The sequence below is a fragment of the Schistocerca piceifrons genome, chromosome 2, assembly GCF_021461385.2.
Source record: "Schistocerca piceifrons isolate TAMUIC-IGC-003096 chromosome 2, iqSchPice1.1, whole genome shotgun sequence".
Taxonomy (NCBI): domain Eukaryota; kingdom Metazoa; phylum Arthropoda; class Insecta; order Orthoptera; family Acrididae; genus Schistocerca; species Schistocerca piceifrons.
In genome coordinates this window covers 1,098,377,669-1,098,403,030 of record NC_060139.1, presented here as the reverse complement: position 1 = coordinate 1,098,403,030, position 25,362 = coordinate 1,098,377,669, and the positions used below count along the sequence as shown (strand labels likewise).

The window sequence follows — 25,362 nt, the reverse complement described above, 5'->3', positions numbered from 1 at the left end:
AGGTTGCAGACATCTTCAGAGAGAGCATTAGGAAACCATTGACAAGAGCAGGGGAAAGAGATACAGTAGATGAAGAATGGGTAGCTTTGAGAGATGAAATAGTGAAGGCAGCAGAGGATCAAGTAGGTAAACAGACAAGGGCTAGTAGAAATCCTTTGGTAACAGAAGAGATGATGAATTTAATTGATGAAAGGAGAAAATATAAAAATGTAGTAAACGATGTAGGCGAAAAGGAATAAAAACAACTCAAAGATGAGATCAAAAGCATGTGCAAAATGGCTAAGCAGGGATAGCTAGAGGACAAATGTAAGGATGTAGAAGCATGTATCACTAGGGGTAAGATAGATACCACCTACAGGAAAATTACAGATGCCTTTGGAGAAAAGAGAACCATCTGTATGAATATCAAGAGATCAGATGGAAAACCAGTCCTAATCAAAGAGGGGAAAGCAGAAAGGTGGAAGGATTAAATGGAGGGTCTATACAAGGGCGATGTACGTGAGGGCAATATTATGGAAATGGAAGAGAACATGGATGAAGATGAAATGGGAGATATGATACTATGTGAAGACTTTGACAAAGCACTGACAGACATAAGTCAAAACAATGCCCCAGGAGTAGACAACATTCCGTCAGAGCTACTGATAGCCTTTGGAGAGCTAGCCATGAAAAAATTCTTCTGTCTGGCAAGCAAGACGTATTAAACAGGTGAAATACCCTGACATCAAGAATAATATAATAATTTCAATTCCAAAGAAAGCAGGTGCTGACAGCTGTGAAAATTACTGAACTATTGGTTTAGCAAGCCACTGTTTCACAATACTAACACAAATCCTTTACAGAAGACTGGTAGAAGCCGACCTCAGGAAAAATCAGTTTGGATATGGAAAAATGAAGGAACATGTGAAGAAATACTGACCCTATGACTTCTCATAGAAGATACATTAAAGGAAAGGCAAACCTACATTTATAGCATTTGTATACTTAGAGAAAGCTTTTGACAATGTTGACTGGAATAATCTCTTTCAAATCCTACATGTGGCATGTGCAAAAGACTATTTACAATTTCTACAGAAATGAGATGGTAATTATAAAAGTTGAGGATATGAAAGGGAAGCAATGGTTGAGAAGTGGATGATACAGGGTTGTAGCCTATCCCAAATATTATTAAACCTGTATATTGAGCAAGCAGTAAAGGAAACAAAAGAAAAGTTTGGACTAGGAATTAAAATCTAGGGAGAAGAAATAAAAACTGTGAGGTTCGCCAATGACATTGTAATTCTGTTAGAGACAGCAAAGGACTTGGAAGAGCAGTAGAATGAAGTGGACAGTGCCTTGAAAAGAGGATATAAGATGAACATCAACAAAAGCAAAATGAGGATAATGGAATGTAAGCAAATTAAATCAGGTGATGCTAAGGGAATTAAATTAGTAAACGAGACACGTAAATTATTAGATGAGTTTTGCTACTTGGGAAGCAAAATAACTGATGATGGTCAAGTAGGGAGGATATAAAATGTAGACTGGCAATGGGAAGAAAATATTTTCTGAAGAAGAGAAAGTCATTAACATCGGGCATAGATTTGACTGTCAGGAAGTTCTTTCTGAAAGTATTTGTATGGAATGTAGCCATGTATGAATGTGAAACATGGATGATAAACAGTTTAGACAACAGCTTAGAAGCTTTTGAAATGTGGTGCTAAAGAAGAATGCTAAAGATTAGATGGGTAGATCACGTAACAAGTGAGGATGTACTGAACAGAATTAGGGAGAAGAGAAATTTGTTGTAAGACCTGACTAGGAAAAGGAATCGGTAGGCAGGACACATTCTGAGGCATCAAGGAATCACCAGTTTAGCAGTGGAGGGAAGCGTGGGGAGTAAAAGTTGTAGAAGAAGACCAAGAGATGAATACACTAACCAGATTCGGAAGGATGCAGTCTACAATAGTTACTAGGACATGAAGAGGCTTTCACAGGATAGAATAGCTTGAAGAACTGCATCAAACCAGTCTTCAGACTGAAGACCACAACAACAACAACAACAACAACAACAATGAGGGTTGGAAACATTGGGCAGTAGAGTGGGTTGGGGGATCCCCTGACCAGAGGGGGCATTGCAGGAACATGGTAGTGCAATAAACTCATACTCAGTGTCCAGTTGCCTGAGGGATGTCAGTAAGAAATCTCTCCAAGTGCAAGCTACACGCTGATGTCTGATTCCTACTTGCAGAAGGAATAACACCTATCGAAATTTTTTTGTAAATCAAATTGGTTCATCATGAGGGTTTTGTGATCAGACCATGTATGTTTAAGTGGTGTAGGGAGATTAGTGGAGGCAGAATAAAATGTTCATGACGAACAAAGGACCTTCAATTTTGACTGATAAGTTGGTGTAAAACATCAAGGAAGCCATTTGTGAAGAGCACAGATTGACAATGGATGAAATTTCTGCAGTATTCCCACAACTTTCCAGAACTCTTATACGAGGCATGCACAAAAACTGTGGGATAACATAAACTGTGCACAATGTGGCTCCCAAAACAGGGTGGCTGAGACAGAATGACAGTCATCACAGTGGCATCACACCAATTCCCCATCTGCCAAAAAAATTTAAAACCAAAATTTTCGCCAAGCAAATGATCACCTTTGGGTCATGAGGCAGAAAAGGTATCATTTTGGTCGAATTTATGCCTCAGAAGGAGACATCACTGAACAACAATATAGTGCGCCCCTAAAGAAACTCATAAGGAACATTCATAACAAAAGAAGGGCAATGCTGAAGAAAGGAGTGTGCTTGTTGCACAAAACTCGTCCTCACACAGGCTTAGCCATCAAGGTGCTCTTGGGCTCATTTGATGGGATGTTTTGAACCAACATCCGTAATCCCCGGATTGGGTGGCTTTTGATTACCATCTTTTCACCTCCTTGAAGGCACACATAAGTGGAATTAAATTTTCAACTGAGGAGCAGGTGAAGAAAGAGATTATGAAGTAGTGGAAAGAGATGGTGGGAGAGTTCTTTGAGGAGCAAGCTTGTGCCACAGTTCATCACATTCACTAACTGTCATGGTCATCATATAGAAAAATAGTCCACAAGTGTATCAACAATGTCCTGTAATTTCTTTTTCAAATATACTTTTTCTAAAAAAAAATAAAAATCTAGGCCACTTACTTTCTCAACATGCGACGTATATTCAACTCTTATACATATATTATTCTTAAACATTGAATGTGGTCTTAGTGCAAAAAAAAAATGTGCAACAGATATTGTACATTAATATGATTGCCCCTTCACTTCACAGAGGTAATGTTTAAAGTTGTCTTTAGATGTTAATTTTATCTATTTTTTTTTTCTTTCTGTATTTCTCAGGCTCAATACAGCTTTTAAAACAGCCACTGAAATTATTTGGCAAACTACAGGAAAACAGGGAAGGAAACTATACTAATCTGGGATTTATTAGGAGAGTTGTTCATAATTCTTGGTCAATGTACAAAATACTGATATATGAATTTGAATCAAACGATGGAAAATCCAGGATGGAATGTAACAATATTATGAAAAGAAAAGTTGCTGCCACCATAAAGCAGAGAAGCTGAGTCGCAGATAGGCACAACAGAAAGAATGTCACAATGTAAGCTTTTAGCCAACAGGACCTTTGTCAAAAAATAGACGACACACAGCCGTGTGCGCGCGCGCACACACACACACACACAAAACATGACTGGCAGCAGAAGCCATACTCACTGTGTGGGAGTTGTGTTTGCATACGTGTGTGTGTGTGTGTGTGTGTGTGTGTTTGTTTGTTTTCTATTTTTCACATAGGTCTTGTTGGCTAAAAGCTTGTATTGTGACAGTCTTTTTGTTGTGCCTATCTGCAACGCAGAATCTCTGCTACATGGTCAGTAGCAAGTTTCCTTTTCGTAATATTGCTGATCTATGAATTTACAATTAAAGTCAGAATACAAAGAAGATTTATACACCTAAAATGCTAGTGTTAAGCCATATTACAATCCACATTTAGTAAGTCACCAGTAACCCTCCATTTCTGATTGTTTAAAGAAATGAACTCCCATGTATAAATCAACTTCAAACTGGATGAGTATAGTCCAGTTTTTCAAGAATCTCAATGTTTATGAAAGCGTATCTCTTGAACTATGAACTGTACAACAGCATAACTTTGGTGATACATTCAGTGGTGTATGAAGATCCTGCCGGAGAAATGTGTTGCAAATACAGTCAGTAGTAAAGAATTAAAATGTCATGCTTATGCTAGAGTTTTACTATATGAAAAGTGAAAATGCAGTATGTCATAAACTATGTTCCTTTGATTAATTTGTGTGTGTGTGTGTGTGTGTGTGTGTGTGTGTGTGTGTGTGTGTGTGTGTGGTGTTGGGGCTGGAGGTAACTGTGAGAAAGAGTTTAAAAAACTGAAGTTTACAACATTATGAGAAGGAAATTTGCTACTCACCATATAGTGGAGATGATGAGTTGCAGATAGGCACAACAAAAAGATTTTCGCACTTAAAGCTTTCGGCCAATGGCCTTTGTCAACAATAGACATACATACGCACACACACAGTCACGAAACTCAACTCACACTCACACACACGACTGCAGTCTCAGGCAACTGTGGTTTCAGTTGCCTGAGACTGCAGTCATGTGTGTGAGTTGCATGTGTGTTGAGTCTGTGTGTGCGCGTATGTGTGTCTATTGTTGGCAAAGGCCATTGGCCGAAAGCTTTAAGTGTGAAAATCTTTTTGTTGTGCCTATCTCCACTATATGGTGAGTAGCAACTCTCTTTCTCACAGTATTATTAAACTTCCATCCTGGATTTTCCATTGTTTGAAAAACTGAAGTTTATTAGAAGTTGTTAAGCGCTCTCATTCTCAAATATTCGTCGACCTAAAGTTTCTAACTTCAATACTTGATATACTGTGCTACACCGTTAATGTAAGATTATACCTCTTAATGTGTAGATTAAGGAGAATTTTAAATTTTTGAATTCAGTCATAATTATATAAAATACTCAAAATGAAATGTTTGTCGTCCCTGGAGGCCATCAGATAGGCAAGTTAGAACTGGCACCCTGTGACTGTTCCCGCTGTTACTAATATAGATTTCTCACAACATAGTTCTATTTGGCACATAGTAACTTGTTTGTGAACCACCTTATAAATATTTTTATGTAGTAACTAAATGTAAACATACCATGGACGTCAATTACAATGAGGGCACAAATTGTGACTCTTGCTCCAGGTTTCAGTTTCCCTCGAACAACACCAACCATTTCTTCTATCTGTCGATCACTCTTTATTTTGTAATCCTTTAAAAAAACAAAGTTTAAAAATAATCATTTAGTCTGAATCCAAAACACATGAATCTTTTATTAATTTTTATGTTTATTCTAAAGAGGACCGGAGGAAGAAGGCATACAGTAGACTGGACTATTGAGCAAACAGGAGGGGGAAGATCCATGTCCCATTGCTCATTGTACCAGTAAAGAAGGTTAGTGGAATTGCCTAGCTGAATTACAACTCATCATATGGATAACAACACATTAATATTTCAGTACTTTGGAGTTAACCACTATGTAAGGGCAGGTATTAGTGGCATTTTGAATCTTTTCATTACAGAGATTTATTGTTTGAAGATAAAATTTATCAGTCTTTTGTATCAGATAATACTTAACATGAAACATTATTAAAAACTATTTTCATGTAAATTGTGTGAGCACAACTGGTAACTTCCAATCTATTCTTTCATTACTATCTTATAAGGGAGTTATCAAAAGTTGTGATCACAGTTGCAGCTGAGTTGTACTTTGTATGAATATGTTTTGAGGTGCTGATTGCAAAAATGTATACAATAAGCCAATTACACTGTAAGATACAAAGATGCAATATTCCACTCACAGTGGACCATAGTCAACATATCGTGACTTTAGTAAGTGTAATCATCACGAAAAATGTTCCTCTAGCTAGTGTAGTTATTTGCATTTTATACTGTGGGTGACACCTGTCACAATGTATCGAAGATCCGAGTGACATGTAGGGGAACCAGACAGACATTACGCACAGGAGCCAGGAAACTAGTATAATGGTGATCCTTGTCTCTGTTGCACCAACGTCGGCAGTTAACTTATCTACTTGTGGTGTTACTAATTGCATAGTGCAATATGTCACTCACAGTCAGCAGAATCATGTGATAATGAATCCTCCAAATATAGTGAGCATTATTGTTAGCCATTACCAACACAAAAGAAGATTCCCAGAAAGTACAAAAGAAGAGAAATGCAGATGCATTCATAATCAATGTGATAGATGAAACAGGGGCAACCACTGGTAATAATATAGCTCACAAAAATATAACAGACTATTTCGGAGACTAGGAATATACAGAACAAGACTTGTCTGATTGCGAAGAACTTGTAAATGATCCAGAACCCGATAAGTGATGAAGATTTCTTATGAAGTGATGGAAACCAGTTGTCTGCTGATCTGCCAAGCCCACTGATGAGGAAAAAATAAGAGGAGAAAATTGGTTTCCAGGATTCTGAGAAAACTAAATGATTAAGCTTCAATATGGTGCAGAAACAATATCATATGGTGCAAGACAAACATCACCTATGAAAGAGAGGAAGGGCAGTGCTCAAAACTTCACACGCTTGATAACCTCGTATTACAAAATTCATGTTGGCGAGAGCTGTTCAAGGCACTAATGTTAATGACAGAGATACTTGTGCTTGGGGTTTGGAAAAGGTCTGAGAAATAGGACTGACTCAGTTCACTGGATCTCTCTGGATAGGTTGCAAGGTTTACACAGACACATCATCTTAGCTAATGGGCAAAAACAGAATGTGTAGCCACTGAAGCCTGGAATGAATACAGATGACGCACAAATGAAAGGCGTGGCGAGTTTTGCAAGGAGGTAATGTCCTTAATGAAAACCACGAACATATATAGGTGTACAATATCGATCAATGTGGTATATGGAAAGAATTTCAGTCATCACAAACTCTGCATACAGAGGGAGAAAAAATGGTAAGAAGTTTGGTGCAGAGTGATTATGCAACAAATCATTCTTAAATCATCCAACCGATTATGTCAGCAAGTGGATGTGTGTTTCCAAAGATGCTGGGAATTTACCAGGAATCTAGAGTAATGCAACACATGCAGAAACCACACAGTCTAATTCAAGGGATATTTTTTAGACTGATGAGGCACATTTTGCTCTGCACTGTGGCATGAGTGCCCAGAATTGTCACATACAGGGTTCTAATACACCACATGTTGTGTAGGAACACCCACTGCACTCAGCCTGTGTAACTGTGTGGTGTGATTTGACAATTTCATTCATACTCAGTCCATTTTTCTTCAAGGAGATGACACGTTGCAGGCCTGTTAGGTGAACATCAACATCTGGGCATGATAAGGTCTTCCTTGTGCAACAAGTGATTCCAGCTTTTTTTAGAATACAACCGCATCCACAACACAATTTTCAGGCAACTGGAGTGACATCACATGTTGCTTGCCGGGTGATAGAATTGCTTTGAGGAATCTTCCGTAATGACCACATCATCTCTAGGCAATTTCGAGATGAATGGCCTTCCAGATGCATGAACCTAAATTGATGTGATATTTGGCAGTGGGGTTATCTCGAAGACCAGAAGCAGTGTGTTGCTGAGTCAGGAGATGATATTAAACACACAATGTAAATTGTGACTGTATCTTAAGAAATGTGCCAGAACCACAATTACCACGTGTCTGAAAGTTCCTCCCCTTTTGCTGCACCCACACCACATTCTGACTGCTTATAGTGCCATATTCTTACCTGGTGGTAGAAAGTGGAACTGTTAGTTTTTCACAAATAATCTGCTCGTGCACTGATTAATGAACATACCTATGATGCTCTGGAGGCCCACACTGCAGCTCTCTTGAACACCACCAGTTTAATCATAACTACCTGGTATATGGACAGTGGGATAATACAGTAGGGACATGTAGTTGATACTAAAACAATTCAGCAGTGGATCAGTATAGAGTGGAAAAGAAAATAAATGTTGATAACTACAAGTGATGGGCATAGTGCAGTTGGGTCCCTCTCATCCTGTAGGTAAGTGCTGGCAGTTAGCAACTCATGCAGCAGTATCCTTGATTGAATTTTCCTTCAATACAAGGTTTAAGCTGTTTCACTCCCTCTCACACACGGATCTGAGTGACCTGTCCTTCCTGTTTAATCTATCCCAAAAAAACACACCACCTAACACCTCCTCTATGTGCTGAGTAGAAAATCAATTCTTTCCATTTGTAGTAATCCCATCCTGGACTTCCCATTGTTTAAATGTTGTAAAACATTTGATTTTAACATTCATTTTTAAGATTTGCAAATTTCAGTAATATAAATTATCTATTTTAGCTGCCTTCAATTACAGACTTTCTAATGTTTAAATTGTAATATTTTGTAGAAAGAACCATTTTTAAAGTTGTGCTGGATGTTCTTAACATGTTGAATGTTTACATTCTCGATATTTGACTACATCATTTCACAATGCTTTCTAGTAACTTCTACCAAAACATTCCACATATTTCATACAAAAACTGCATTACATGAACAGATTTTTATCTTCCCATATTTAAAACTATTGAGATGGCTGAACAGGATACTGCTGCTGATTAAGTGTTTAAGCAGACCAAACAGTGAAGGTCATCAGTCTCCCATTTATCCATCCCTCTCCAAGAGTAGAAGCAGTGTACCAAATCTGTCTGTATATGGAGTAAATTCTGTTTGAAAGTGCAAGAAAATGTTCTAAATATTTGTGTAGTGTGTATATAAGGTGGAACGTGGGAAGCAGCTTGGCATTCAAATAGTGGGATATTGGAAACCAGCTAAAAACCACATCAAGGCTGGTCATCACACTGACTCCTCAGTGTTAATCCATGAGGGGGTTTCTATCCGGAGCCAACTAACTTTGCCATCCCTGAAGCAACCACATTAACACGCGCAGATACATGTGCTGAAAAGGAATTTGAACGCGTGAAGTTTCAGTTTTTATACAATCGTAATTTATCATCAGAAATTAGATGATGATCTTTTCTACTGCAGGATACTAAATTACTTCAAATGGTGTTGAAGAATGATCAATGCATGTAACAGACAAAGATAATGTACAGTATATACACAATAACAGAGAAGGAATTACAACGTATCGCAAGTCATGCGAATGCTGACTACTTGTTAGGCATCTGGTATGCAGTCCATGGACCCGGAAGTTCCACACAGAATGAATGGGATTATGACATTATCATGGAATCTCGTAAGCGAAAAACAAATAATAGTTTTTAGTGTAATGTAAGAAAGCTTTTGTATTACTGTTAGATTGGGGGCACTCTTGTTTGAATTCTCATAGAGAAAGGATGTATTAGCATATTGTTAATGGACTTAACTGTAAATTTACTGATGTAATAACAATCTGGATATGGATGCTTGAAAGTGGAAATACATGTTCAGTTGTCTTTTGATAGTTTGGTATAAGCCATGAGTCGGAAAGCTTTAGCAATTTCCTGCAGCACAGAAGACACTTTGGAGAAGGCCACACAGGAGTGGCGCCACACAGCTGGCACACAAAATTATACACAGTCAACAGAACTACACACAACCAAGATTCAGCTAAAAAAAGGTAATCCTTCAACAGAATACTGTGATGCATGGTACAGGATACAAGTGAAATAGTACCATGCGATACTAAACTAAACCTACTAACACAACCAAAGCCCAAATGTTTATTTTTCTTGCTGCATACAGTGACCACGTTCTCAGAGAAAAATTGTGCAAAAGAAAAGCATTAACAACTTAGAGTTTGTCAAATAAACAAACAGCATGAAGAAGATATAGCTGCTATGGGGGGAAAAAAATACCAGCAGTGGCATTTGACACAACAAAGGGATAAATCCCATTCCAATTACTAAGACGCATTTCGTCAGAGATCTTATCTGTGAGAAACTGGAATCAGCAGTACCACAGCACGCTACAGATACATCTCAAAACAACAACCCTGTGCAGTTTTCGACCACTGATGGCACATAGCCGTGTAACTGCAGTCCATGAGAATTGATGGCACACCACCACGAGAATTGATGGCACACCACCATCAGGAGCTAAAAGGGGACACCATTTGACAAGATACTACACACAGTGAGCAACGAATTTTGTAATAGTTGTGTTCCTCATCTACAAGATGGAAGAAAACCTATACGTAAAGCCATTTATGATAAACATGTAAAATTATATATTACGAATGCCTGTTGTGACACAAACCAGGGCGTAGGAAACAGAAACAAGTGAAATACTTAACTTCCTAAAGCAACAATTGGCTTATAATAATAAATGTTTGATGGAAAGCATTAATCAAAAATTTGAAGAAAACACTACAGATAATAAACAGACGATAGATGATAATAATAAGCAACAAGCTGGTAATAATCAACAGTTAATGGAAAGCATTAATCAAAAATTTGAAGAAAACACTAAAGATAATAAGTAGATAGTTAATCAAGAGCATTAATTAAAAATTAGAAGTACTCACATAACAGAAGGTTTAAATAATAAATTGAAAGAAAATAATGACAACAGAAAAAAATTGTTTGACACTTTAAACATTAAATTCGAGACTTTGTGCACAAATTTTGAAACTTTGTCTTCTACCTTACAGAGCTCAGAGGAATGTCTTAAAACCTTAAGGGACAAACTGGATAATACAGGTAAGCTACTTAGTGAAGTGTATCAGGTAGTAAATATGGAGTTTAAGCAATATTTTTGTAAAGTTATAGAAAAGTTTGAAAAAGTACAAGTCAAAATCTCCAATACAAAATACATGCAGACTCTTTACAGCATAACAAGTTCTTAAATTATGAAGACCAAATTTCAAAATTTTGTAAAAGGTACCATAACTTTATAGATTATATAATGGTAAGACAGAGATTTAGGAACCAGGTTTTAAATTGTAAGACATTTCCAGGGGCAGATGTGGAGTCTGACCACAATCTATTGGTTATGACCTGTAGATTAAAACTGAAGAAACTGCAAAAAGGTGGGAATTTAAGGAGATGGGACCTGGATAAACTGAAACCAGAGGTTGTACAGAGTTTCAGGGAGAGCATAAGGGAACAATTGACAGGAATGGGGGAAATAAATACAGTAGAAGAAGAATGGGTAGCTTTGACGGATGAAGTAGTGAAGGCAGCAGAGGATCAAGTAGGTAATAAGACGAGGGCTAGTAGAAATCCTTGGGTAACAGAAGAAATATTGAATTTAATTGATGAAAGGAGAAAATGTTATATTGCTAGAGAAGGCCGAAATGCACGCTATAAGCTCACGCAGGATGGCGTGAGGTCTGAAACAGGATACGTAATGAATGCTATAAAGAAAAGTACGTAGCTTCTGGAATACTTAACTTTAATCCATCATTTGTATACATCGTTCTTGATGAGACATGCTTCATACGATAACTATCAATTGCTATGGCGCCTTGCTAGGTCGTAGCCATTGACTTAGCTGAAGGCTATTCTAACTATCTTCTCTGCAAATAAACGAGGCTTCGTCAGTGTTGCATCGCTAGCTAAGTCGTCCGTACAACTGGGGCGAGTGCTAGTAAGTCTCTCGAGACCTGCCATGTGGTGGCGCTCGGACTGCGATTACTGACAGTGGCGACACGCGGGTCCGACATGTACTAATGGACCGCGGCCGATTTAAAGCTACCACCTAGCAAGTGTGGTGTCTGGCGTGACACCACAGAAAACATAAAAATGCAGTAAATGAAGCAGGCAAAAAGGAATACAAACGTCTCAAAAATGAGATCGACAGGAAGTGCAAAATGGCTAAGCATGGATGGCTAGAGGACAAATGTAAGGATGTAGAGACTTATCTCACTAGGGGTAAGATAGATGCTGCCTACAGGAAAATTAAAGAGACCTTTGGAGATAAGAGAACCACTTGTATGAACATCAAGAGCTCAGATGGAAACCCAGTTCTAAGCAAAGAAGGGAAAGCAGAAAGGTGGAAGGAGTATATAGAGGGTCTATACAAGGGCGATGTACTTGAGGACAATATTATGGAAATGGAAGAGGATGTAGATGAAGATGAAATGGGAGATACGATACTGCGTGAAGAGTTTGACAGAGCATTGAAAGACCTGAGTCGAAACAAGACCCCAGAGTAGACAACATTCCATTGGAACTACTGACAGCCGTGGGAGAGCCAGTCCTGACAAAACTCTACCATCTGGTGAGCAAGATGTATGAAACAGGCGAAATACCTTCAGACTTCAAGAAGAATATAATAATTCCTATCCCAAAGAAAGCAGGTGTTGACAGATGTGAGAATTATCGAACAATCAGTTTAATAAGCCACAGCTGCAAAATACTAACACGAATTCTTTACAGACGAATGGGAAAACTAATGGAAGCCGACCTCGGGGAAGATCAGTTTGAATTCTGTAGAAATACTGGAACACGTGAGGCAATACTGACCTTACGACTTATCTTAGAAGAAAGATTACGGAAAGGCAAACCTACGTTTTTAGCATTTGTAGAGTTGAGAAAGCTTTTGACAATGTTGACTGGAATACTCTCTTTCAAATTCTAAAGGTGGCAGGGGTAAAATACAGGGAGCAAAAGGCTATTTACAATTTGTACAGAAACCAGATGGCAGTTATAAGAGTCGAGGGACATGAAAGGGAAGCAGTGGTTGGGAAGGGAGTAAGACAGGGTTGTAGCCTCTCCCCAATGTTATTCAATCTGTATATTGAGCAAGCAGTAAAGGAAACAAAAGAAAATTCGGAGTAGGTATTAAAATCCATGGAGAAGAAATAAAAAACTTTGAGGTTCGCCGATGACATTGTAATTCTGTCAGACACAGCAAAGGACTTGGAAGAGCAGTTGAACGGAATGGATAGTGTCTTGAAGGGAGGATATAAGATGAACATCAACAAAAGCAAAACAAGGATAATGGAATGTAGTCGAATTAAGTCGGGTGATGTTGAGGGTATTAGATTAGGAAATGAGACACTTAAAGTAGTAAAGGAGTTTTGCTATTTGGGGAGCAAAATAACTGATGATGCTCGAAGTAGAGAGGATATAAAATGTAGACTGGCAATGGCAAGGAAAGCGTTTCTGAAGAAGAGAAATTTGTTAACATCGAGTATAGATTTGAGTGTCAGGAAGTCATTTCTGAAAGTATTTGTATGGAGTGTAGCAATGTATGGAAGTAAAACATGGACGGTAAATAGTTTGGACAAGAAGAGAATAGAAGCTTTCGAAATGTGGTGCTACAGAAGAATGCTGAAGATTAGATGGGTAGATCACATAACTAATGAGGAGGTACTGAATAGGATTGGGGAGAAGAGGAGTTTGTGGCACAACTTGACCAGAAGAAGGGATCGGTTGGTAGGACATGTTCTGAGGCATCAAAGGATCACAAGTTTAGTATTGGAGGGCAGTGTGGAGAGTAAAAATCGTAGGGGGAGACCAAGAGATGAATACACTAAGCAGATTCAGAAGGATGTAGGTTGCAGTAGGTACTGGGAGATGAAGAAGCTTGCACAGGATAGAGTAGCATGGAGAGCTGCATCAAACCAGTCTCAGGACTGAAGACCACAACAACATCAACAACCATAACTTTACAAAATAGCTCAACCACCTTAGAGGGTAATAGTACACATTACCAAGAATAAGATGAAGAAGAAGAAGAAGAAGAAAAACTCTGGAGTGCAATTACAATTCAATATAGCTTGCAAGGAAAAAAAAAAAAAAACTGTAGATATTGTAGATTTACCTACAGATGTCATAGAAGGTTTGGAATTGAGCAGTGGCTTAAATTTGGCAAAGCAGTTCCTCAAGTTTAGGCTGGAGGGGGTAGTTCGCACAATCTATTTCTTAATAAATCATTACCCAGTAAGTGGAGTGATCACAAGAAGATAGATTTTGGGTTAGGATATTCATCTGGGGATACAGCAGAATGAGGTAATGTTCATTCTGAAGATTCTAAGACATGGGAGGATTTCCAGGAGAAGTTTAAGAGGAAACACTTTTAATTCAGTATGCAAGGGAAGCTAACATTACAGTTTTTATATCCAAAGTACTACAATAATTCATGGGGGACTTACGAATGGCTAAAGTGAAGTATTTAGACGATATAATAGATGAAACTCATGTAGTTAATGTGTTGATATGTAGGATACCACACTACATCATAAAAGAAATATGATAAGAGGATGCTCGAACATAGGAGATCCAATAGCCTTTATCGGAGGACTAGACAAATTAAATACAGAGAAGAATGAAATGCTGCAAGACCAGGAGAGAAACAATAATACAGAAATTGGAAATCATTTAAAAATTCAAGTACAGCTAACACAAAAACAAGGAAAATAAATACTGTAGGTTACACGGTAACAATATGAGCAACATAAAATCAAATGAAAATAACTCGGTAACGTCTCGAGTGTTCGTACTCAAAGTAAACCGACGACACAGGGCAGTGTGCCACACACACAGGTTATAAATGTTAACCAAGCTATGGTGCAAAATAGCTATCTGGTGAAACTTCCTGGCAGATTAAAACTTTGTGCCAGACCGAGACTCGAACACGGGAACTTTGCTTTTCGCGGGCAAGTGGTCTACCAACTGAGCTACCCAAACACGACTCACACCCCATCCTCACAGCTTTACTTCCGCCAGTACCTCGTCTGCTACCTTCCAAACTTTACAGAAGCTCTCCTGCGAACCATACAAGACTAGCACCCCTGAAAGAAAGGATACTGCGGAGACATGGCTTAGCCACAGCCTAGGAGATGTTTCCAAAATGAGATCTTCACTCTGCAGCGGAGTACGCACTGATATGAAGCTTGCTGGCTGATTAAAGCTGTGTGCTGGACCGAGACTCGAACTCGGGACCTTTGCCTTTCGCAGGAAAGTGCTCTACCAACTGAGCTACCCAAACACGAATCACACCCCATCCTCACAGCTTTACTTCCGCCAGTGCCTCGTCTCCTACCTTCCAAACTTTACAGAAGCTCTCCTGCGAACCATGCAAGACTAGCACTCCTGAAAGAAAGGATATTGCGGAGACATTTCAGTAGAGAAGAGCATAAGTTCCTATGACATCTTGTAAGAGTGAATGGTATTACACCTGACCATGAAAGCATTAGAGCAATCAAGGAGCGCCCAGAAACAAGGAAAGTGAAACAGCTACATTCATTTCTAGGTTTAGTCACATTTTATAGATAGTATATACAAGGCCCAGAAATGAATGAATCATGTCTTCTAGCACTACTTAAGCAAAGGGCAATATGAATATGGAACAATGATATATCCACAGCTTTCCAGGGTATAAAGGATGTGTTGGTTAATGGTGCCATTTGAAAACACCCATTGATGAGTGAACCTTCGAAACTAGCTACCAACACCTCAGAATATGGGATAGCCACAGAGTTATTTCATGATGAATGGAACCAGGAAGTAGGTGAACACAGAATTATTTCTTTTGCAAGCAGGAGCCTGGATAAACATGACTTAAATTACACAGCCACTGAAAAAGAATTACTTGCCATTGTATGGGGTATACAAAAATTTGACACATTAATCTGGGGATCCAAGTTGATAGTCTATACAAGTCATCACGCACTTACATTTTTAATGGAAGGTAGATTATTACACCACAGGTTAATGTGAAAGGTGCTTTTTTTCAACAATTTGGTATAAAAATTAAGTGCATTAAAGGATGTCAGACAAAGGTACCAGACATGTTACCTAAGTTGCCATTACGAGTGAATGAAATGAACGAACAAAAGGATGCGGCATTACTCTTGCTATAAATTTCTTAAGTACAAGTTACACACAAGACAAAGTGCATATACTAACCAGAAGGATGAAGCAAGGACTCAGTGAGGATGCGTATTTTAGAGTGAAATTTCAGCAGTGTCAACAGGCAGATTTACCCTTTCTAGAGAGGCATTCATGGGAAATAGATCAGGTATTATTTTGGTGAGACAAGCAAAGTGCTTCTAGATGGAAACTATCTATTCCCCATAGTGTTGAATTACAATTAACAGAATTCATACACAACAGATATGGACATTTTGGAATTCGAAAGTATATAGCACATAAGAAGAAGTTTTATTATTTTAAAGGATGGAGTAAAAAAGTCACACAAGTAATATGAACTAGACAGACCTGCCACAAAGGGAAAGAGGATAATTTGGGCACAATTATACCAAAAGGATTGTATGATTTAACAGCAATGGGTTTCTTTGCCAGCCAACAGAGGTGGAGTTACATATATTTATGTACTGGCTGAGTGTTGGTCCAAATATATAACTTTATATCCAGTAAAACATACCTACACCGATACAGTAATCCACTACATGTGTAACTATTTTATCAGTTTCAGGAAACCAAAGAGAATTATAGCCAATAATGGTCCACGATTTAGAAGCCATAACTTTATATAATTCTTAGCATCGGAAAGAATACATCACATAAACATATCTAAATATAACCCATAATCAAAGCCTTATGATAATATCGTGAAAGAAATAGCTAGATTAATTAGGCCATACTGTTACAACTGTCATACAACTTGGGTACAGGAAATGCCACTTGGGTACAGGAAATACCAGAGTTCCAAGTAACATTTAGTGAACTTCCATAATTATCTACTGATCTGTCTCCTACCAAAATACCGCAAGGTAAATTCAAAGGAGAGCCATTGTTGAAACTGTTTAAATGACCAGACGATGATAGCAATGTGCACAGGAAAAACTTAGATGATGTTGTAAAAGAAAATTTATACAAAGCAACAGATAAAAAGCTGCATAAATACAGTGAAAAACTATGACAACCAATTCTGATGTGGATGACTTGGTACTAATTAAATAAGTAAATCATAGCTTAAACTAGAAGAAGGAAACACACAAGTTTTTCCCTCGATATAGTGGTCATTACAAAGTTTTAAATGTAGCACACCCCAAAGCAGCTTTCTTGGTTGATCCAGAAACTAGTCAAGAAAAGGTATTCTATAATACCGATACATTAAAGCGGTATAAGACATCGTTAAATTAAACTTGAGAAAGAAGCACTTTAACAACAAAGATCATTCCTAATGGTAAGGTGTGTAAACAAATATTGTCAATTGTTATTTAATCAGCTGATAAGTATTCTTTTAGTGTAAGAAACTGACAAAAACTGACCAAAGAGGCAGGTTACTTACCATCATAGGGTAAGAATAACTTATTAAGTTGACAAATGGAATAATGTCATGAATACACATTAGTATTTCTTGCGTGAAAACAAAACAAAACAAAACATGTAATATAAAATATAACATTTATTCAGTATAAAAGAATATGACAAAGTAAACAATAGAAAATCCAGGATGGAATGTAACTGTTGTAACTGCGACCATTCCGGTCACAAGGTTGCTGTGAAGGAAAGCGAGGCTGGACCCACGGAGTGGCCCTCGAACAACAACACAAATGGGAGAGGACGGACACGAACAGTGAAGGACGTTACGAACAACAGAGTCACAAGAAAACCAAACTAATCAACCATGTCCACTCATACACAGAACAAGAACGTCAATATGCTGTCTGAGACAAGATGTCGATAGACGCACGCCAAGGTTAGACTGGCTGGCGGAGTGAGATGCAGGCGCTTAAATACATGATCGAGGACACCGCCATTGGCCGCTGGGACCAAGTATTCCACCATGGCACCCTAACATTAAACATGGGCCAGGAGGTATGTGCTGCCATGGCTTACTGCGCAACGGAGCAGTGAACTCTAGGGGTCTTCGACATCCATGCCGTCTGGCGCAGATTCAAAAATTGCGGCGCACGGTACCAGAGTAACAATATTATGAAAAAGAAAGTTGCTACCTATATACACCAGAGATATTGAGTCACAGATAGGCACAATAAAAAGATTGTCACAAATACAGCTTTGAGCCTTTAAGGCCTTCCTCCTAAATAGACATAGATATAGACACACACACACACACACACACACACACACACACACACACACACACACACACAAATGCAACTCACACACACAATTGCAGTCTCAGGCAACTGAAACCACATAGTGCGGTTTCAGTTGCGAAGCTATAATTGTGACAATCTTTTTGTTGTGCCTATATGCACTCAGTATCTGTGCTATATGGTGAGTAGCAACTTTCCTTTTCATAATATGACAAAGTAAGTTGACACAGTGACAGACTCCTACTCTTGTGACACAGACATGGACAAATGACACAATTTAGTTGCATCATGTTTTTGAGGGGAATAAAGGATACATAAATGAAATAATTTAACTGGATAGACAAAAAAGCTACACACCAAGTGGCGGCAGAAATCACGCATAAAAGATAGTTGTAATTGGTAAGCTTTCGGAGCCAGTGGCTCCTTCTTCAGGCAGAAGGGTTGAAGGGCAAGGAAGAGGGGGTTGAAGGAAAAGGACTATAGAAGTGTCTAGGAAAAGGGGAGATTTTGGGAAAGTCACCGAGAACCACGGGTCAGGAAAGACTGATTGTTGGAGACTACATCAGATGAGATTTGAAAAATATGCAGTAATAAATGATGATAGACTGTCACACCTGATAATGTTTGATGTGTTACACTGTTCCACCATTGCACCAGAGCCAACAAGGATGCAGATCTGTCCTGCAATGCTGTTCAGAAAAGGTGTTGATCTTCTTGGGGTGGTCTGGGTAGTGCAACATTACCCATTTCACTGTTTTCTACGGCCTTCTGTGAACCATTTTGCACACACCTGTTGCACTGCCGCAATACTTCATCCCACACAAACAGCAATTTCCTGGATGTATGCATCACAGTATCTCATGCCAATAGTGTGTGCTCTTTGAGTCACTGACTTGACAGTACCATTTGCGCATACGTCTGCAACGCATCCTGAACATCTGCTCAAGTCACACTGATCCATTACCTTTGGTTTATAGTAACAACGATAGCCGGAGGTACATTTTCCCAGTAGGTGGTGTTTCCCCGTGATATCGATGTTAACCTCAAAATCACAGGCCGACATTGTTCAAATGGTAATCGTTTCTGCAGAACGAACGAACATTCATGTCCTGTGAATATGGATGTCCTATCTCTGGTCATTCAAGGTTTTTGTTTTTTCTGAAAATGAGTGTAACATGTTGTCCAACTCTTCCAAGAAAGTATTCTTTTGAAGTTTAAGTAGTAAACCTTTGGCGTTTGTCAAACGATGAAATTCGCTACTATTGTCAGATCTGCAGTCTCTTCTATCAATCTGACTGAGTAAGCATCCCAGACTGATGTGCAGTACTCAAGAACTGGTTGAATAAGTGTCTTCTAAGCCACGTCTTTAATGGATAAATTATATTTCCTTAAGATTCTTACTGTGAATCTCAGTCTCACACCTGCTTTTCCTTTGTTTTATATGGTCATTCCACTCAAGATCACTCCAGATAGATAATTGTAAATATTTAATCGTGTTTACTGTTCCCTGCTATTCGTCATCAGCAATGAAGTTTTATGTTACTGGATTTCTTTTCGTACATATGCAAAATACGTTACATTTATTTATGTAGAGGGTCAATAGATCCTCTGCAGGTCTTCCTGCAGTTTGCTACAGCCTTCCTTTCTGGGATTGCTACCTTGTAATAAATAACCGCATCATTTGTGAATGGCGTCCTGCAGCTTCCAACATTACCTATTAGATCATTTATTTATAGTGTAAACAGTAACCGTTAACAGCATTGTGCTGACTTCTATATGCAAGGAAGTCTTGAATCCAGTTACAAACCTGATCTGATACTCAATAAGTTCATACTTGTTCCACTGAATGACAGTACGGGAACTGTATCACATGCCTTCCTGAAGTCGAGGAACTTGGAATCATATCACCAGTGTCTATGGCACTCTGGGTTATATGCACTAACATAACAGGTTAAGTCTTGCAATATTTCAATTTGCAGAATCCATGTTGATTTTTATTCTCCAAAAAATTTATAGTATGTGAGCATACAACATGTTTCATAATCCAACAAGACTGGCATTACCAATATCCACAGTCCACCTCCGATAGCTGAGTGGTCAGTGCGACAGAATGTCAATTCTAAGGGCCCGGGTTCGATTCCTGGCTGGGTCGGAGATTTTCTCCGCTCAGGTACTGGGTTTCGTGTTGTCCTAATCGTCATTATTTCATCCCCATCGACATGCAAGTCGCGAAGTGGTGTCAAATCTAAAGACTTGCACCCGGCAGACGGTCTACCCAATGGGAGGCCCTAGTCACACAACCAATATCCACCTACAATTATATGCATAACTTCCTGAAAACAGGAATGACCTGCAAGTTTTTCGTCACGAAGAATCCTCTGTTGCACAAGCAACCTATGATCTACTGCTGCTGATGGGTAGTAGGTTCCTCCCATATCATCTATGAAGAAATCTGAGGCATCTTATCTAGTCAATATTCCTTTTACTGTTAAGCTAATGTAGTTGCTTTTCTTTGATCATTCAGTTCAATATCTGCCATGATATGAATCTCCTTTATATACGAGAAAAATTTTTAGTTTGTAGTCAGATTGGTTGGCACAATGTTTGCTTCAAATTCATCAAATGTATCTCTCATTTCTCTCATTATACTCAATTTTGTTTAATTCAGGAATGTCTTGACTTCACTTAAATCGATATGAAGGTCTCATTGTTTTCATAGCAACTTACCAAGATGTCGTTCAGGTCTATTTGCTGCTACGAAGTCTACGATGCTGTTACCCTCTCACGAGTTGGTTCTCTGTCTACTTTTCTTCAGAGAAGGCATTCAGAACAATCTCACATGAATCCCTTTCTCTGGCACCAGTTTTAATTGCAAGACTCTCCCATTCTAGCGTGGTTCACGGTAGCATTCTCACTTCCCGAGCACGGGGTCCCATGTTCGATTCCCAGCGGGGTCAGGGATTTTCACCTGCCTCGAGATGACTGGGTGTTGTGTCATCTTCATCTTCATCAGCATTCATCACCATTACGGTCGGAGGAAGGCAATGGCAAACCACCTCCACTAGGACCTTGCCTACTACGGAAGTGCGGGTCTCCCACATCGTTCCCCTATGCTCTATGAAGGCGTATGGGACTTTATTATCATCATCCCATTCTATATCAGCAGGAAACTTACTCACGATATTCTTAAATTTCTCTCTGAAGCACTCTGCCATTTCACATAATGGAATCAGTCTTTAACAGCATCTGATTACCATGTCGTTCCCTCCTTTGATGGAGGACATTGGTTCAATCCCATGTCCAGCCATCCTGATTTAGGTTTTCCATGATTTCCTTAAATTGCTTCAGGCAAATGCCAGGATGGTTCCTTTGAAATGGCACGGCCGACTTCCTTCCCCATCCTTCCCTAATCCAATGAGACCGATGACCTCGCTGTCTGGTCTCCCCCACCAAACAACCCAATCCAACTCCTCCTTTGATGCTTAACTTCACCTAGATTATTTCTCATTCAGGATCTGTAATAATTTCACTACATATTATTGAATTCTTTATTGCAATAAATACCCTACCACCACTGGAGTATAGTCTGTCCTTGCAATATTTATTTTACAGTACAAAATTAGGACTGCACAGCATTTCACTTTACATTTATGGTTGCATCCTGAACAAACTGTTGTTTTCCCCTACTCAACATTCGTTTCTTGTATTTCTGAAGTCAAAACATCTCATAAAACAACTTCCACTCCATCTGTCCAACTGGTACAGAATCTGTATAAATATTATTTTTTAATAAAACAGTCTTGGTTGTGAAAATATTGCTTTAATGATGCATTTTGCCTTTATAGTGTAATAGGATGACCGGAGCGGGTGATGGGGTCGGGGTTGTAGGGCGTGGCTGGGTAGAAGAAGGTGGCTGTTTTTGGTAGTCTTTCTCTTTATTGTTGGTTCTTCCAATACATTTTCCACCGTTCATGTCGTGGTGGAGACGTGCTGATGCACGCAGCCCGGGGAATGCGATGCCATACTCGGTCAGCAGCTGTGCGGGCGGTAGAAGGTTAGCAGCACAAGCCCCAGCCTAGCGCACCTCCTGCAGACACTGCGGCTCGTGACGATGCCGGGAGTCGCCAGTGCAGCAGCGGGCAACGTCCTCTGCCGGCTGGTCCTCGGGGACAGCGTCAGTGATGAAGACGACATAACAGCGACCAAACGCCCAATCGGTCGAACCAAATGACGACGCCCACCTCTGATGCCCTTAAATAGTGCAGATCGCTGCTGAACCTGCCGGTTATGCGGCGGCGTCTTTATTAGAATGTTCTCGATGAGTTGGCTAATGCAACCGCGTCACACACGGCCCATGCCTGCGTAATTCTGCTAATGCTGCATTCTGGCTGTTGATGGCTGCCGCGCAAGTACACACATACTGACGCTTATTGCAAAACTGTGTCACCTACATAATGTGCCGGCCAGCCTTCATCTCCCGTCTGCCGTGAGGCATCGCGCACTGAAACACACTAAATCACAATTTTGCACCATATTTCCTAAAAATAACCCCTTGTCCTCCACAATTCCTCCCTCATATGAAAAGAATTCGTCACCGAATTCAACCAAAAAGTCAAAACAATTACTGTTCACTTCACAAACACCACAAAATGCGATTGATTCACTATTTACATGGTGTTCATTCACTTCTATCCTCAGTCTAATCTTTGTTCGTAAGCATTACTCAGTGTCCTGCTGAAGTGCCTCACAACTGTTCATTGATTTTGTATGGACCCTTAGGTTAAAGGTTGGAAGGGGCAGGATTTGGGCTACCTTCCTCTTGAGCCAATAGTACACTAATCCTACAACAAAGATGAAAATACAGGTGGCGGTGGTTGATGATCCAATAACTAGTAAGCATTTCTTATGCTCAATACGGTACTCATGTACTCATGGAAAAAGATGTTCCATAGTTATACGTCCATCCTGAGCTGCTAGCATCCGGTCCAAAGAGGCGAGCAAAGTCGGGTTTAATGTGCTATTCAAAAGAGTGAGATTTTCTTTCGTGACGAATTGCACTGATTGGTGGGGTACATAGATCAATATGCGTGTTATGTTCATTATTGCAGCTACAGTAATCACGGCTGGTAAACAGAAAGTTGGCCCTGAAATGTCACACTGTGTGCCGTTAATTAACAGTCCCTGCCACTGCAATTCTATTCTTTGCGTACTCCCTTGCTTACCCTGCTCGTAACAAATGCAAATAACAACTGTGTTTTCCATTACTGAAAATCCCCAATGTGGACCCACTTACTAAAAGAACTGCTCCATGCCTGCTATAGTTTCCTTAGGGACTCTGCGACTGGTTCTTGAGGGCAGAATACAGAATACTCACAAGATTTGGGAATAGTGTGTAACAATTCCGTGGGGCAGATGGTAACTGGACCTGTTCAACAGCGCAACAAGTCTTGTGCAGTGAGGAATGCATGAGCTTGTCTGTTACGTGCCACTAACAGTATTTTCCGTACTGTTAATTGTACGAATCTCTGCAAAATTTCCCACTTCACTGGATACTTATGCAAGGCATAACATTCAAATTTACAATCCTTACATGTTAATCGTATTATGATATGAATTTTCAGCAGGGTATCCGTCCGCATACTGGTAACAGTGGCCATTTTGTAGTACAGAGATAAGTGTTCGTCTGTTAATGTCATCAGTACCTCCAGGGATGTGGGCAATTTCAATTGAACTTTCCGTAATCCTTCCCGAAGCTGTTCCAAAGGTAACAGTACCGGGGTTAGGTGCCCGCGCATTGCGTGCAACAAAGCCTCCTGTAGTTCCGTGGCTTCTATGCATGCTTCCGTAATACTATCAGCAAGAAAACAGAGCAGCTTAGCGATTATCAGCTGTGAATCGATGTTATCCAACCGTTACTTGATTATAACCAAGTTATGATTGGTTGTGTCGGCTGTGGCCTTACTGTGGGATATCAAGGTCACAGCAAAAGCTCGCAATTGGCGCGTATTATTAACTACATCTTTCTCCAAACTCTCTAATTGGGTTGTGGGAAGATCTAGCATTCCCCAGTTGCTATTTGCATTATATTGTATCTGCTGTAGTGTTTCATTAATACTTCTAATATCTTCCACGTCAGCGGTCCCAAAAACAGTTTTTAGGATACAGCCACCTGCATCTAACCATCCTCTTTTCCTACAGACGTGCGGGATAAACCCTGCAGTTTGCCTCAACTGAGCTTGTAAGTGTGCAACAGCTGATTGTAGTAACATATATTCCCCCTGTGTGTCATTAAACCTTGAGTGATTAGCCACAATGGAATGAAGTTCATTAAATGTATCCACTAATTTATAGATTTCATCGTCAATCGCCCAAAATTACAGTCCACCTTTAAGGTCCATTGATGTCTGGACAAAATTACGTCCGCTTGTTGTGAGAACAAAACAGAAAAACAGAACAACTATGCTTAGAGATAGTCACACCTTCCTCTTCAGCGCAACCCATGACGCTGGAACTGCTGGTCTTATCAGAACATCACGCCTCCTGAGAAACAAAAGAAAAGTAACTCACATTAGCTTTTCCTTTTTACGTGTGGCCTGAGAGCATAATATTAGCATGTCTGATCGCTTCCACAATTAACTTGGTTCTCTTGTTTATCTACTCCTTTCTTATTCTTTTTCTTAGATTCATCTTTCTCTCCACTAGAAGTCACTGCAGACAATGAAGGAAGTTCCTCAAAATTCCCCTTGAAAGGCCTAATTCGGCTCACATGCACAATAATAGGGCGAGCTGGAAGCTGTAATTTTACATTCACCAGCGATGTCATCTCGATCACCTGGAAAGGACCTTATTAACGGGATACAAATTTTTTTGTTTTGCCTTTTGGCACATACGGATTAGTCATCATCACCCATTGTCCTACATGATATTTGGGTAAAGTCACCTTTCTATTGTGAACTTTGTCCTGTCTCTGTAACACTTTAGTGTTCATTTTTTTCACCTGCTGCCAGATTGTTTTCAACTTTGTGGATAAATCCTTAACAGTCGAAATATCGGTTCCTGGTGGGGTCTTGAGCAATTCAAATGGAGATGGCATCTTCCGACCGAACAGTACTTCTTACGGAGACAATCCTGTACTTTCATGCACTTTTGAGTAATGAGCCACGGTTAAAAATGCCAATAGGGTATCCCAACTGTTGTGTTGTGAATTTACATAATAACTTGACATCTTAGCTATAGTTCGATGAACTCTCTCAGTCCGACCATTAGCCTGCGGGTGTAATGCACTCAGTCTCAATTTCTTTACATGCAACAACTTGCATAACTGTTTC

The 25,362-nt window shown here is 39.5% G+C and overlaps 1 protein-coding gene across 1 annotated transcript in view; it reads right to left on the bottom strand.

The window, feature by feature from the left end:
* The window catches only part of LOC124776158 (dynein axonemal heavy chain 3), a 1,197,897-nt gene that overhangs the window by 856,842 nt on the left and 315,693 nt on the right, over positions 1-25,362 (bottom strand). The window contains exon 21 of the mRNA XM_047250998.1: positions 5,209-5,323. Coding sequence (XP_047106954.1) covers positions 5,209-5,323 — 115 coding nt within the window. The remainder of the gene's footprint in view (positions 1-5,208; positions 5,324-25,362) is intronic.